Source organism: Solea senegalensis, linkage group LG14, assembly GCF_019176455.1.
Source record: "Solea senegalensis isolate Sse05_10M linkage group LG14, IFAPA_SoseM_1, whole genome shotgun sequence".
NCBI lineage: Eukaryota > Metazoa > Chordata > Actinopteri > Pleuronectiformes > Soleidae > Solea > Solea senegalensis.
This window is the reverse complement of record NC_058034.1, coordinates 16,819,890-16,836,291: the sequence shown is the minus strand read 5'-3', so window position 1 is coordinate 16,836,291 and position 16,402 is coordinate 16,819,890. Positions and strand designations below refer to the sequence as shown.

General features: G+C 43.0%; 1 protein-coding gene across 2 annotated transcripts in view; it reads left to right on the top strand.

The window, feature by feature from the left end:
• Window positions 1-501: 501 nt before the first annotated feature.
• Window positions 502-16,402, top strand: part of LOC122781081 (collagen alpha-1(XXIV) chain-like) — an 80,048-nt gene continuing 64,147 nt past the window's right edge. Inside the window, exons 1-3 of one of the 2 annotated variants that reach the window (XM_044044584.1) lie at window positions 502-1,009; window positions 10,598-10,668; window positions 13,758-15,097. In XM_044044584.1, coding sequence (XP_043900519.1) covers window positions 957-1,009; window positions 10,598-10,668; window positions 13,758-15,097 — 1,464 coding nt within the window. In that variant the 5' untranslated portion in view covers window positions 502-956. Of the gene's footprint in view, window positions 1,010-10,597; window positions 10,669-13,757; window positions 15,098-16,402 lie in introns of those variants that run through there. The other variant, XM_044044585.1, reaches the window with a different exon arrangement.

The following is a 16,402-nucleotide window of genomic DNA, read 5'->3' as shown; positions in this document are numbered from 1 at the left end:
GTTTTTCGAAATGTCGGTGTTTCCATTACCCACTTTTCTTACTATATCTACGCTTTGCACATTTCTAAGTGTACTGGAAACACAACTACTAATTATTACACACTGGAGCTTTCAGTACACTTCCATGATTGTATTTCCAGTACAAAAAGTGTTATGAGTTAAAAAAAATCTGGTACAGAACAACAGCTGCAGCACCTGGCAGAGTTGCTTGTCAGCAACATGAGGCCGCACCAGCTGATCTCCTCTTCTTCCCTCTGACATTATAGTGTCAGCGTGTGTCAGTGCAAAAGTAAGAACATGCAGTCAAACTTTGTTGTGTTGTGTAAATAAAGGCTTTGGGCTGATACAGTAGTCAGAGCAGCAGACAAAGGGCATTGACGGACACGAGCCATAACTCGATCTGTGATGTCACGAGTCGCTGGTGAAATCCAACACCAGCAACTGGTGTGTGTGTGTGTGTGTGAACACGGTTCCCCTTGCATCAGTGCAAGTCAAGGCACATAACAGAAACCATCGCCCGGAGGTAAAGACGCGCAGAGAAAGAGAGAGGGCGAGAGAGAGAGGGGGCAGAGCTGGATCTGCTGCTGTGTGTGAGACAACACACTGAGACATCTCTGATCCTGTCTCACTGAACAGTCGCGCTAACTCTGCGACAGCCCTGCGAAAGCCAATTTCTCTCTGTGCAACTGTTGCGCGCCACTTTGGATAGAGATACGTGCGACCACTGCGCCTCACAGAGCGCGAATGGTCTTCTTTTTCCTTTTTGCTCTGGTTTGAACGAGTGAGAGAGATCTCTCCTCCTGGACTGCAGCGCGATGAGGAAATTCTGAGGTGGCACTACTCCTTTACGCGTGCTTTGGCTGTTGACACCAAAAGGTTTAGCCCATGAACAGGTATCCTCTTGAGTGTGATTCTGTTTTCACCCAGATCTCTGCTGCCTGGACAAATGCATACAAATGCATTTAGGAGCTCAACGGACAAGGAGTGGACACGTTTCCGCGGCAGCAACGTAAGTATGCAGATTGTTCAGGCAATTGTGTGCGTGTGCGCGCCTCTGCGCCGTGTCTCTCCAGAACATGTTAAACATGGCAGCTGCAGGACTTATTTGTGTTCTGGCTCTTTGGCGTCTTTCCCTGACAGGGGCGCCACTTGACTAAACATAGTTCCTGCAAATACAAGTTCTTGTCATCAAAAAACCTGACTGATACACCACAGTGTTTAATACACTCTTTTTATCCCCGCCAATGAGAACAAATTGACACTTTACTATATTCATATTTTTTCAATTTATTGACATCTTGTGTTTGTTTACTTGTCAGTCTTTACATTTGCACAATAGTCAGTGTCAGTGGTAAATGCAGCCAGTCTTGGCTTTGAACTCTCCATGAGAACATGCACTTTGGAATCTTCCACATGCTACTGTGAACACCTTATGTCCCACTGCTGAACCCTCTTCTTCTTCTTCTTCTTCTTCTTCTTCTTCCCTTCATTTGTCCTTCACTCACATGGCTATGTCAAGCCGGGAAATAAACCCTGATGTTTGCAGAAAGAGGACGAATGAATGAATGCCGGTGTCCTGGGAGCAGTGTTTTTATGTTGTGATATATGATGACACAATGTAAGACCGGTGGTCAGCGGCTCGGGATCTAGCAGCAGATAAATCTGTCAGTGTTTAGACTTTAAAACGGAGAATCTACGGAGAGTGCCTTTAAACCGAAACATTCCTCATGGAAGTGTGTAGTGTTGACATCCAGCGTGCAGGTTTTGTTGTCCTGTTACATTCATCTGTGACTGTGGAGCCACACATTTACCCCCCCCCCGCCGACTCTTCCACAGGAAACGCATTGACCGCCATATCGCAGAGTGTGGTTCACTCTGAAATCCCTTGCACGCAGTACGATGTGAGAAGGAGCCGAGCTTTACAAAGCTGTCTGTTGTTCTTTGTTTGCTCAGCGCAGAAAAAACAAAGTGGACCCAAAAAATCCCGAGAGGTCCTTTATTTGTCCTTGAGAGTGAGAATGAGAGCCTTATGGTGAGAACAAGTGTGGCCTCCCCTTGAATTCACTGAGAGAGGGTCAGTGTGTATATGCATCAGTGGTTCACTGGCTCCTGAGCTGCAGACAATCACCCACTGTTGCAGACATGGCTGCTGCACCGCTGCCAGTGGCTGCAGACACAACTCTCAAACTACTCACACACACCGCACTGACTTGGGGAGTGTGCTGTATCCTCAGCTCCGGCTGGCAATCCCAAATGAGTTTTTCAGGAAGTGAATCTGGGAAACACTTGCGCTCTGGAGCAGTGGGTCTATTAAAGGCGAATGACTCATAAAGTGGCTAATGAAATGATTCATATCTCAGAAGAGCTGCGAGTATCAAAGCTAAAGTTCATGGAGAAGTCTCCGGCTGCCTTACATCTGCTGCACACCAGCGACTCCTTTTTTTTTTTTCATTAACACGTCTGATCCAAGCGCTGTGCAGCAGTGTTGTGCAGATCCTGCGTCCTGCTTTAATGCGCGTTGTTGTAAATATAATCCCGCTGATGTTGTGGACACATGGTTTAATTGTAATTGTAAATATCAACAGACTGAGAAGCAAGCAACCAGTGATTAATCATGAAGTCATGAAGCCGAGCGTACTGCAGCACGTGCTGCTACCGAGACTGACTGACCTCAATGCCTTGACGCGAAATTTAAAATACACTCGACTGGACCACGGCTCTGTGTCCGTGTCCGTGTCCGTGTCACGCTGGATACACATGGGAACCTTGTCCATGTCACATGTCACTACTCTGTAACTCTTGGAGACAAACGAAACGCAGATATTGCTATGACAACACACGACCACCGCGTTTAATCACTATAATGCGCGCACTTCTGTTGTCGCGGAAAAACAATTTGCAATTCATCACGTTTTGAAAAGTCATTCTGGGCCGCGGCAGGCGTTTGATTCTATTTGGTCAAAGTTCAAGCAAATAAAAAATAATGATTATATCATATTAAACTCAGTGTGTTGCCGGGTCTTTGTCTGCGCTGCTTCTCTCATCGCCTCGTTGCGAGGAATGTGAATATAATTCAGTGTAAGTTACTTATGTGGCACGTTTTAAAAGACGCATCAGCACTGGCCCTTTAAGTGCCAGTGCTGATGTTATTGAGAGACACAGTTTTCTCCCTTGTAAACCTAAAGACCCGTGAAAAACACATGCACGGTGGGATCACAGGTTGCCCACCTTGTTGCTCAACTCTTTTTCTCCACAACTGTGGTCTGTCTGTCTGTCTGTCTGTCTGTCTGTCTGTCACAGTGAGTGTATTTAACCCTTCCTAACATCTGCAGGTCCACCTGCAACAGCAAAAGGGCAAACTAATAAAGCCCAGTGGAAGTTTACTCACAGCCCTTTGTCTGCTCGCTGTCCTGTGGACTAAGTCAATCTTTACTCTGGTCTGCTGCGGTGACCTCTTGACTCCCGCTTCGGTGAATGGGAGTGAGCTGAAAATCAGAAAACCCCGCGCTCGGCCCTCGATCCGGAGAGAACAAGCACCCGTACATGCCGACTGACGCGCAGACGTTTAAACTCATTTATGTTGATTTACAGTTTTAAATCGTCACTCGCTCCGGGTTGTTTGGAAAAGTTGTTTTTTTTTCAAGTTTCAAGGCTGGTGAGGAACTGTTTTTTTTCCCGCTGGTGGCCATTTTGGACGTCCATAATTTAGCGTGCTACAGGTGCTAAAGCTGAAACACAGCCAGTGGGAGCAGATACTAGTCATGGATCAGTTACTCGTTAATACACTGGAATGTAGTGGTTGAGTTTGAGAAGTGAAGCATGCAGGAATAGAATATCTAATTAGCCAACAACTGAGATGTTTTTCCTGCGAGTTCAGCGTGTGAGATGCCGAGTGGGGGTGAGAGATTCTCATTTTTTGGATACCGACTTTATCTCTAACTGTTTGATGCCGAGTGTTTTCGATCGGCGCTCCCGACAGCACTGTGTCAAGTGTACGTATGTGTTGGAGTCGTGGCCTCCCTTCTGTTTTGAATTCCACCCCCATTTAAAACTTGGCCTCAGTGGAGCCGCAGTTTTGCCAAAGGGGCTTATAACAGTGGCGGTTAGGCTCATTCTCCAAGGTCAAGCTCTATAAACCTCAATTTTCTCAAAAAATAAGTCACCGTGTGGCGCACTACTACCTGCATTAATGTTCTGAAGACTTTTGGGGACAAGTCGAGTCAAGTTACGCCGGTCCAGCGCTACTGTTGGCTTTCTGTGTGATTTTTTTAGCGTCATGAATTGTGCATTTATTTTATTTGTATAATCTCCAGGGCAGATTAGGAGCTGTGTGTGCTTGTTATCAAGGAATTAGGTGAATGTCCTGCCAAATTACACTTGCAAAGCAGTATAATGTGAATGTCACCGCTCACAAGTGTATACCCTCTGGCAGACATCGTTGATAAATGGAATAAAATGATTGCCCTTTCTTTCTCGGGACGGTAAACACAACCTAAGTGAGTTTGCTCCTGTTTGCCAAACCAAATTGAGCACTTTGCCTCTCAGCCTTTTCCTCACTTGAATGAGCCATTGTTAGGGATCCAAGCTAATTTTGACGGGAGAAATGCAAGATCTGTTACAGCTGGAGTGATTCATTGCAGAGGGGAGTTTTAAATTGTGATTATTTATAGTCCTGACAGGACACCCCCTCCCCACATATTGGTATTTCCCTCAGTCAACAGAGCAGTGTTTGGGGAGCTTTGTCTTTCTTTCAGCAGTCTTTTCCATTAACTGCTTGGCCTGAGAAGCATGTCGTGGTGTGCTGTCACTCCCGGGAGAGATTAACTCTGAGATCAGTATAGAAATGGACAAAAGTGCTTGATCTACAGGTTGCCATAGACTTGGCCTTGCAGCCTGTGCCGTGGATGAGTTTGCTTAATGGTTATATTCCAATCGTCTTACACTGAGACAGAAGGATGGCAAATGGTGAGGTTAAGGTGGTGGAAAGTCCCCCCCCCACCACTTGTTCTCCTGACGTCACTGTGGATGTGCTGATGCTGAACCTGGGGCTGATGAGTGGCAGAGCCTCAGGGAGCCTGAAATAGCCCTGAACAGGGCGAATGCGTGACACACACACACACACACACACACACACAAAACTGCCTGAATCAGCATCAGATGGCCCCACTTGTCACTCCAGAAGGGAATGCTAAGTGTTATATTTAGTTTTTTAGTTTTTAGTCTTTTTGGTCTACTTTTAAACCTTTGCCAGCTTTTCAGCATAACCAGCCACTCGCTGGCCTTATAAATGTCAATTTTATCCTCCTGCAACAGATGAATGATTGTATTCCCATCCCTCGCCCCCATTCCTTCCTTTCCCCTTGTCCCTTTTCATGCTCTGGGGATATTCCGGCATTCTCTGCCGTGGAATGTCGCACCAGTTTCTCGATGGGGAACAGGTGACAGACACAGCTCATGATACGTCCTCTCTGCTCCTCAGTGTCCGTTTCTTTGCTCATGTCGAGACCAGGGAAAACAAGGCTACCTGTCTGTCTTGGCACACAAACACCAGTAGCTTCTTTGTGGAGTTAATCTGATTTTCATAAAAGGCCACAAAACAGAGATGCTCCCGAGGCTATAATGCTTTTCATAGCTATCATACTCGCGTAACAGTCCCCCTGAGGTTCAGAGTGAGACAGCAGCCTGATTGATGGCACCATTTTGGGTGATCTTACGTAACTTACACACTGAAAGAGCAAGAAATCTGTCTCCATGTGTCTCTGGCACATGTCCCCACGCACGGCGATGAAAATTCATCACAACGTGTGCAAGAAGACGGTGATTATGTTAGCAGCTGTTATTTGGAACACAGCTGTCAGCGTGATGGATTTGATCTTAACGTACACAATATGCTTTGAATCGGTAGATGATATAAATGTATGTCATATATAAATATGTCATATGACTTTATTTATTTACTTATTTATTCTATGCACAATATAAAAACTATGTCAAAAATCCTCACGGAAAAAATACAACAGTAACTCAGGCCAAGTGTAAATCTAAAAGGGTTGTTTTGATGTATGAGCCTCGTGTTGCTGTGAGGGATATATTTCAGCAACAACACTGCTACGTTTTCTTTCTTACAGCTAGAGACACTTCTCCATACCAATAAATCCAATTTATGTCGCTTGTAATTGATATTATATACATGGGATACCACGGATACGGAGTGGTACGACTATAATTGAAAATGATGGATGACACAACAACATACATTTGAGACGCATGACTACAGACTTAAACATGTGGGATCTGATTTATATTTAGTCTCGTTAAGATGTTTAGTCTCCTGACTTTTAGTGTTTTTTACTGACTTTATTGAAAACTGACATTGCAAGCTTAGCTTTTTTTTAATATCTCATATCCATAAAATCCATGTAAAATGACAAGTAGATGTTTATAATACTCTCATAATACTGACAAACTAAGAGGGCACTAGATAATTTCTCTCTTGGGTTCCATTCATCTTCAGCCTTTAAAATGATTGTATGTCTGATACTGTGTTGTTATGCTGTAGTTATATGGTGAGCAGTGCCATCTAGAGGTGGGGTCAGTTAGGGTCAAAGTTCAACACATAGGGATTTCTATCTCATCGAGTGACTTTTGAAATAATAATAATAAAAAATGTTATGTCGACATTATATTGCATTATTTTACAAAGTGTTGTTTGAAACTATAGGTGAAGAAGATCATTATCGCCCGATTTGTTGAATAAGGCTGGTTAATAACTCTTTTGAATGGCTTTCATAATGAATTGCTCTTTACACCTTGGAAGAATTAATCTTAAGAGACAATAAATCCTGCACTCTCCTCCCTCCCACCCCTCTTTCTTTAAAGTCATAGCTTTGAACGGCATTAAAATGTCACTAACTAACGAAGACCTTAAGACATAGTCTATGATCTGGAAATAATTAAAATGACACAAGAAATAAATGTTGTCTGCAGGACTTTTTATTGCATTTACTGATGTAAAAATGTCAAAGTTGAATGCCCTCATAAACACAGGGTCTGGGTTGCTTTTTGAGGGGCTCCAAGGTTTCTCTTTTCTTTCTTTGTTTTTTTAACATTATTTGACTACTGGTTTCAACTCACTATGGACAAAGGTCTCATGTGGATGACATTTTCTGGGGATGTTGGTTATGACCCAGTAAAGAAATGACTAGAGTATGGTGGTAATCCAGATTCAGGAACAATTGTTACCTTGTGAGATAGAATCGTGTGTTGTCACTCTTGGAAACTGATTGGCAAAGGTTAACGCTCTCTAATGGCATGTTTCCACTGGCTCGACTCACCACGCATCAGCATGGCATGGTTAAGTTGAGTTTCCACTAGCATAGTACCTGGTACCAGGTCACCGGGCCACCGATTGGTCAGAGGGCCGTCGCACAAAGAGACGCCCGACACAAGAATCAAGCCAAACAATGCGGAAGTGTAGGTCAGTTAAAAAGACTTAACAATCCCAAAAACGTGGCTTAATCTCCAACAATTACCAGGGAAATGTCTAAAATCTCAACATTTTACAGAGGAGTCGGGTGTATTTATTTATTTCAGTCCAGTGACTGTGTCAGACAGAGTCTGTACTCCGGTCATGGAGGAAGTACTGAACAAATAGTTTTAATTGACTGATTCTAATGATTCAGTTACACTGAAAACAACTGCTTTACACTAGTCACTTGTGTGTGTGTGTGTGTGTCGCGTGTAAAACAAAGTCACGGCAGTTTCATGCAGCCGTGCAGAGATGACTCCGCCCACGTTGAGTAGGTAGTATTTTGTAGTGGAAAATCGACCTAAACTGTGACGTGCCGTGGCGAGGCGAGCTGGGACCACAGATGGAAAAGGGGCTAAAGAGAATTTCTTCAGTGTGTAAGTTATTTGTTTACGTTGGTAATCCGACACTCATTACCCCGAAAAACAGAGTCTGAGAAATGTTTGCTGTTGCTGTGACAATTAATTTAAGCCACACATGTTTATATAAGGTGTGATTGCTGGCATTGGATGTCTGAGCCAGAGTGCATATGTTGTGTTTAATGATCTGTAATTTGTTAAGAACTGTGGAACAATCCGTACAATCAAGGGAAAAGAGGGCTCAACAAATCTGGGCATTGCTTAAACATCATTCCTAACATTGTGCCAGGATGTCCACCATGAGAAAGTTGTCCATGTCAGCAGATGTTTTGCAAAAACCACTTAAAGGTCGTTGTGACTGTGAGTCAGTCTCACACAAAGAGCATTTTGTGACTCACTTAATTGTTTCCAAATAATGAAGGATTTGTGTCTCAAATGCATATTTTGGTTTACAGCATTTAATGATGTTTAGAAGTCATGGCCACAAAAAAGGAAAAGCCCAGCACAGAATTAGCAAGAGAAGTTTCACGAGTGCCTCTTAAAATTGAACTTTGCAAGTTGTAAACAGTTCCCAAAGCCCGTTCAGAGAGTTACTGCCTTATTTCATCGGGGGACCATGATTATGATCTATTTTCCGTCTTTCCTTTGAACGAAAAAGGCACAAATCCTCATTGTGAGACTTCATTCAGTAAAATGGGAGACAGAGTCACAGTCAGTGGTTTTTTTTGTCAGTTTGTTGTAAATGCCTAAGATTCTGTTTTTGTTGACTTTGAATTGATTGGAGGGATCTGTTTTGCCAGAACTGTTCAAAACTCATAGGTTAGCTGTTACATAACAGCACAAAAAGAGGAAAGTATCTTGACATTTATGAGGCAGTTAGTGTGGGTTTCTTTTGGTAAATGGACTTTAAAGTTTAAAGGATTATTTACATGGTTGTGAAGTTTAGTCTGAATTAAAAATGCTTGAAAGACACACTCATTTGTACTGCAGGCTAACTATTTGACACATGTGCTCGTAATCACAACAATCAACCTCCACCATTTGGGAGGGAGCAAACAAACAATCAGTGCGTAATTTGATATATTCCCAGACATAAAGCCAGAATATTACCGGAATTTCTAGTAGACATACAGCCAAGGCATAGTATACACGTCATAAATACCTTTTTATCTATAAATCTATACGTCTATAGGTCAAATAGTGGATCCAGGAGTGTTTCCTACTTCTCTCAATTCTGCTTCACTTCTTATTTTGCCACTATGACTTCCCACAGTTGTTAGCCTGTAGCCGTAGCGTAACCAACCTTCAACTTAGAGGCCTCTCCAAACCTTTCGCGCTCTGTCTTCCTCTCATGCACACATTGCTGCAGTTCCATTCATCATGAGCGTCAGTCTACCACTCCACGAATGTGTGCCTGACTCCACGTTTCCTGCGTTTTCCAGAGTATCGTCTTACCTGGAGCACAGTTGATGTGTGCGGTCTGCAAGGTCACACGTGTTTGGTGCTGAACTGTGTGTGTCCACACGGTGCCCATATGTCAAATGCCATGGACTCACATGGCGAATGATGACAGTTATGTCTCACAGACTGTACAGGACCTCTGCAGTGTGACTCATGGTTCAGATGCATAGAAGTCAGATGTAGGCGGTGCTGGACAGAAGAAGACCATTCTCATTGAGGACATTTTGACACAAGTGTAGTCTCTTTTCCAGCTATTGCGTGATAAACTTAAGCACCTAATTTGACCATATTCGTCATTAACATTGTAATGTTGCACCCAGCCAAGAGTCGATTTCTCCTTGGCCCATGTTCATGTCTTCAAATTATATCTTAATTGGCTTTTACATCACATATTCCCCGCTACAAATATTTACAGCCCCTACAATCGCGAATAATTGCCAATGAATCATCACCTCAGGTCTAATTTTCTATAGATCTGTGGTTTCCTCTCTAACCTGCTGAGACTTATGCTTATGTCAGCAGTGAAAGGCTGAGAGAGCCAAGTTGTTGTCAGCGTTTTCTTTCCTCGACTTAACACAAAACCTGAACAAGAGACCAGTGTTTTTTTATGTAGAGCTGTCAGTATTTGACTTGACTGTTGGCTCGCCCATGTGCGGTGACTTCATACAGTCGCAGTCGGTGCAATCGGTATGGAGTATGTTCTCCTTTAACATACTGTCTTTACATTTACATTACATGTCATTTAGCAGACGCTTTTATCCAAAGCGACTTACAATAAGTGCATTTGGGTACAAATAAGAGCTAGAAGTAAGTAAGACTGTCTCCTTGAACAGTTTCATATACTGTACAGTGAAAAACCACATGGAAAGTGTTGACATGATGAACAACAGTTTATTGTAGTTCCCTCAATGCAAGAAGGACCACAGCAGAATTTCAACCTCAGTCCCTCTCTGTGGTCAATTCTGCTTTTCATCACATCCTGTGACATACAGGGTGATTTTTTTTAAAGTCATACGCTGTAAATATTTATATATATATATAGATACATATATATATGTATCTATATATACACACATTTGCCCTGTCAATGGATGCATGCTTAATGGAGTTGTTGCTGTGTGATTAGATATTTGTGTTAACAAGCTCAACTGTGCCGCATCATTTGGATTCAGCATTGTTTACTAATGACTTCAGCATGGAATCGTCTACCTTGCCAACTTTCTGAAGTTGTGTTTGTCTGCTCCCCTAGGTGGAACCTTCTCCTGCTCCTGTCAGTATGCTCAGCAGTGCTCTCTGGAGAAGAAGACTACCTAGCTCAAGGTAATTGTCAGAACCCTGAATGCCAAACCCCAAATTCCCTCCTGAAGACATATTGGACCTTCTTACATGTGTTATTGTTTATAATAACACATATCTAGTCATAGTTCACCTACCAAAGTCAGTATACCAACAAAATGATCTTGACATTATATTTTTTATCTCATCATGAAACACAAAAACATCCTTAGAGGTGACCAGATACTGAACTTTAGAAAAAAAGAGCATTGGTGTCAGTTTCATTCTTAAGTTTATGTGATGCATTGGCCTGTAATGCAGTGATTTATCTTTTTGCACTACAAGATCCAAATAACGGCACACAGTGCATAGAGTTTTATTGCTTTACGATTTACACAGGAGCAAGTAAAGGTGCAACTGGCTACAAACGGGCGTTTATTTTGATTTAAACCCTCTATCTCAACGTGTCTGCTCTTGCTCTTGAGGCCTCAGCACGTATAAGCTGCAAAAATAGCCTCTCAACCATCACTGTCATTACCCACCTTTTTTTTTTTTTGCCTCTGAGTGCTCTCACCTCTGGATCATCAGAAAACACTCCAGCTGTACCACATGCAAACGTGATGTGAAGTACACGCTAAGCATTTCACTCTAGGGAAAGAACACCAATCAGTCAGACAAAGAAGAAGAGGAAATATCAGACATATTCTCAGCCTGCTGTGGTCAGACACTGTGACTAAGGTGATACTCATCTGTTTTTTAACTAAGCGGCAAAGGTGAGGAGTTGAAGGTGAAAAGGACAGATTTATTTTCTCCCGATCTCTGTAGCATTTAACGTATTGAGGCTTCAACCAATCTCAATAGAGGATCTCGTGTGACGTGCAAGACAAAAATGTAAAGGTAACATAAATAATCCAGGGTGTGGTCTCCCAGTGGAAAGACTGATGTAAAGACAGTGGAAAGTATTGCTGCCAAGAGGTACTGTAGTGTATTTAACGTAGGTAACACCGTGCCACAGGTTTTGGAGATCATGCCAATCTGCTACCTGCAGAGCAAAGAGAACACAGATTAGTACAAGAGAACCTCAGGGGGCATGACAAGTCGGTACAACATAGTTTCATCATTGCCGTTTGATGGTTGAAGTGTAACCACACAGTGCTCCGGATGTGCCTTCCTTGAAAGAACTTGCCTGCATTTGGTAGGAAAGAATGCTGTCACAGCAACTTGAAGAGAACTTAATTAAGTGGAGAATCAACACAGTGAGCCGTCTGAAAGTCCAGAGAGGGTGGGTTTTGAGTGGCATGTTGATAGACCACTGGCAGAAATACCTAACCTGGATAATTCCAGGCTGCATCTTAATCATGAAGTCTGGAAAAGGGTGTAATCACCTTGCAAGATAGGCAAACATTGGATAGACCTACAGGCAATTAGACTTTCTAGGAGGAATGGTGTCTACTTTTGTGTTGGGAAGCTCCACAGAAAGTCATTAAAATGGGAGCAACAGTGATTAGTTCCCTTTTTAGAATGTTCTGACGTTATCCAAAATGGCATCCTGAAATCAAATGGCTGGTGGACTTGGCTGGGTATCATAATGAAGTGTTACATACAGGAATTACACTGCCTGGTTCCTCCCCTTATTCCCTGTTGCGTTGTCTCTTTCCCATGTATGTGCAGTTGATCATTCCACTCTGAGCAGGATCAATCCATCACAATGAAGGGGAGGAGGAATGCATCCGGAGTGCTAGTGCAGCTTGTCCTCACATAAGAGACAGGTTAATTGGAATCCGTGCTGATGTTACCTGGGGCAAAGAATGTCAAGGACAAATGAGTGCCTGCTTAGCTTAGCTACAGCTCCAAATATTCTTCTACGTCTGCTGAACAGCCTTAAACCTGTCAGAATCATATCCATGTGGTGGTACAGTGTGCTGTTTCATAGCACTCTGGATCTGTTTCTTTTTAACAGTCAGATGAACACATAATTAGTCATTTTTCACAGCAAAACAGTATTAACAGCACTACTGTGTGACTTAGAAAACGGGTTGCTGATGTGACTGATTAGGTCCTTAGCAGCCTTTTTTAAAGACAACGTCACAACAAAAGTGAAGTAACATGAAATGTGACAGTTGTAAGATCATGTACATTATCTTTATTACTGATTTATTACAGTTCTTATGTACAGTAGTGGTAATTCAGTCCTCTCTGCACCTGACATCCCGCTGTTGTCAGTTTCAGATTTGGTCCCCAACCAAGGTGAACCAAGGTGAAAGTTCAAAAGGTTACACTCGTGTGCAGATGCAACTCATGATGATGAGAACGACGTAGTCTGTGTTTCTGAAGGCAAACAGCAAACAAGTCAAAAGAATATAAATAAATAATCATTGAGAAACACATTTCCTGTGAGACCCATTGACCTTGTCAACATACACTCACCCATGCGTGCACACACACCACAGAAATTCTTCAAGACGTTACCTGTAGAAATGTGAAAAGAATGACAGGACCTGTTGGAGGAAAGCTTAATGCAAAAAGAGTATGTGGACTGGTTTCCGGCCTTTTAGGTCAGCCTCATCCTTCTCTAGCCTTCTCTGCCCATCTGGGCCACAGCTGCCTTTCTGGTACTTATTTCCAGAGAAAAACACGGTGGGTTCATCAGAATCACTGGAAGGTTGTTGTACCAGTAAAGGATGCTGAATAAATTCTCATTAAACCTATCAGTGTTCAGTGGGGAACTGCAGTGCCAAGTGATTCCAAAAAAGAAGTTAATTATTTGCAGGCATAGAGAACTTAGGTAGACACCTCTAGAGAGATGGAGACACATTCAAACTACTGTCCAGTACTTCAACATTCACATTCCTCATTCGAACAGAACGACAGTGCCGACACAGATTCATGCCTGACTGCAAACCAATCAAAGTTGGACACTGTGCTCTTGGATGAATGCCACCCCAGATTCTTAAGCTCCCTCAGAAAAATTACAATGTGAAATCAAAACAAAATGGATCAAATGTGTGCAATTTATGAAATTTTTAAGTATGACATTCAGGCCTATGATTTTTACATTTACAATTTAACTACCTGCCTGCTTTGTGATCCATTATCTACATGTTATCCTGATCAGTGTCTCCTTTGTCTTTCAGGGGTGGACATCCTCTATCGATTGGGGCTTACAGCTCGAAACTCAGACAGTCCCCACGAGAGGACAAGTTCACTGTCAACTACTCACACCATTGTTCCCTCATATTTAAATCCTCCTGTATCTGGTTATGGGATAATACTCGACTCAAACTCCCTCTATGAGGTTCCAGCAGGAAGTCTGTTCCCGCCAGAGATTGGTGAGGAGTTTTCTGTTGTCGTTAGTTTAAGCTCCTGGCGAGCAAACAATGCATTTATTTTTAGTGTTAAAGATAACAGGGACAGGCTGCGTTTTGGGATACAGCTACTGCCCCGCAGAGTGGTGGTTTACACTGCAGAGAAAGCCTCCATCTACTTTAACTACAACTGGCAGGATGGGCGCCAGCATCCCTTTGCTATCGGCGTCCGTGCACGCTCTGTGTCCTTCTATGCGGATTGTGGGGCAGTGCAGCAGCAGGAGCACACCCTTGGGAAATCTCAGACACTTGGGGATTCTGGGGGCCTTTTTACTCTTGGTAGGATGAACTCCAAAGCAGCAGCATTCAACGGTCAAGTCTGCCAACTAGATATTTATCCCTCAGCCTTTGCTGCGGCACACTACTGCAGCTACCTTAAAAAACAGTGCAGACTGGCTGACACTTACCGATCGCCTTTGCCACATCCTGGTTTGGATCTTGTGGCAAATGACCCCCCTTCTAATCCCTTGACAACGTCCCTTGTTGGAGTAGCAGCTACCCATCAAGCAAAAATCACGGCAGCTGTCAACCTGTCTCCAGATAGTTTGGTTACACATTTCAATTCAGCTTTTGGGCCATCAGAACAACCTAATCTGGAGGACCAGAGCCACATCGATGCATTGGATCCCCTTACCAGCGCCACCATATCCTCACTTCAGCCTGAAAGCTCCACCATGCCTACCCTGAGTGTACAAACAGCTTTGGATCTTGCAACTACAACTATCTCAAGTAGCAGAAATGTTTTCGTAGAAGACAGTAGGCCACAGGAGGACATTGAAAACAATACAGAGGATGAGAGCGTGCAGACTCCAGATGCCACACCAGGTCCGATTTCTCCAGTGAGGCAAAGTCGAGTGAAGGAAGGACTCAGGAATAACTCCATCGTTAACTCCAGGGACTCACAGTTTGAGTACCAGCAGACTCATTTGAGAGTCAACGGTACGACTTTGTACAGGGACAATCAGGTGGACAACTCGGAAGAGCACGACCTGGACGGCAACTACGGCGACGTAGACACGGGAGGTTATGATTATGGATACGAGGGTTCAGACTTCTACTACGACTATGAGGATGGTTTCCGCGGCCCTAAAGGAGAACCAGGTCCTCCGGTAAGTAATTGACTTTTGTAAACATAAGCCCCGGTACACTATTTGGTGAGAGAGTGTAGTGATTTATTGTTGATGTCATGTCCAAGTGCTCTTCTTTTTTCATGCATCTACAAGTTGCTGAAATAACACGTCATTGCCTTGCAGAAATACCGACAGCCCCTTTTGCTCTTGTGTTAGTGAGGATGAGTTACCTGAGGGTGAAGGCATATCCGGGCAAGAACAAAAATGATCTACCCATCCAGCCTCAAGATGTTAATTGTCAGAATAACTTTCCCCCCGAACACATTTTTATTGCGTTCATTGTCAGATATTGCTTACACTACAATTTGTCAGATGTTTTCAGGGCATTGTTTCTTATTTGTTTAAAGTTCGGTGTGCATTTGTTTCCACAGTACTTACTGAGCTATAAAGAAAAAGGGACTCTAGGCCTTTAGGTGGGTCCTTTGAACCTGGTGTTAAACATCAAATTAACACATTAAAATGGAAATATGTTTCTCTGACAATCTTGGTGGTTATGGGTAATCGGTGGGTGCTGTGGTCTGTTCATCACGTCGGGGTTTGTTGTTCAGTGGGGGTTTTCCAGCAGCCAATTTGCCCTCAAAGGTCTTCTAACGCCGGGTTTCTTAATCCTGGTCATGGGGACCCACTGCCCTGCATGTTTTAGATGATTTGAATCAGGTGTGCTGGAGCTGGGAAACATCTAAAACATGTAGGGCTGTGGGTTCCTGAGTCCAGGATTGAGAAACTGACCAGGTGATTAAAAACAATCTCATATTAAGTGATGCAAGTCTTTTACGTAGCTGGAGGAAGATGTGATTATTCGATTGCTAAAGTTCTTCATCTGGTTAAATGTTATACTTATGTAGTATTTATAATTGATGATGATGTCACTCGAGATAAAATGGCATGTAGCTGACTGACCACGTAGCATGTATGCATGTATGCATGTATGTAAAACCTTTGTGTGGAAAACGACACTTTTTACATGGCTCTAATGTTTTGTGGAGGTCTGCTTGGATAGAACATACATGCAATGTCAAGCTGACTGCCAAATTGCCTTAATATACTTCCCATTACCTTTGATAAGCATATTTACAGTTTAGAATCTCGTGGGGCCATACTATTTTCTATCAGGTATTGGGTAATGTGTTCAGAGTTTGATATTAAGAACCAAGTCTGCAAAACTGTACTGTATTTGACAGTTCACTGGTTCAGGTGTGGTGTTAATACCAACCTGAGCAAACATAATGATGGGACTGTTTCATTACAGACATAATGGCAACTCACAGTAGGAAAATTACATGT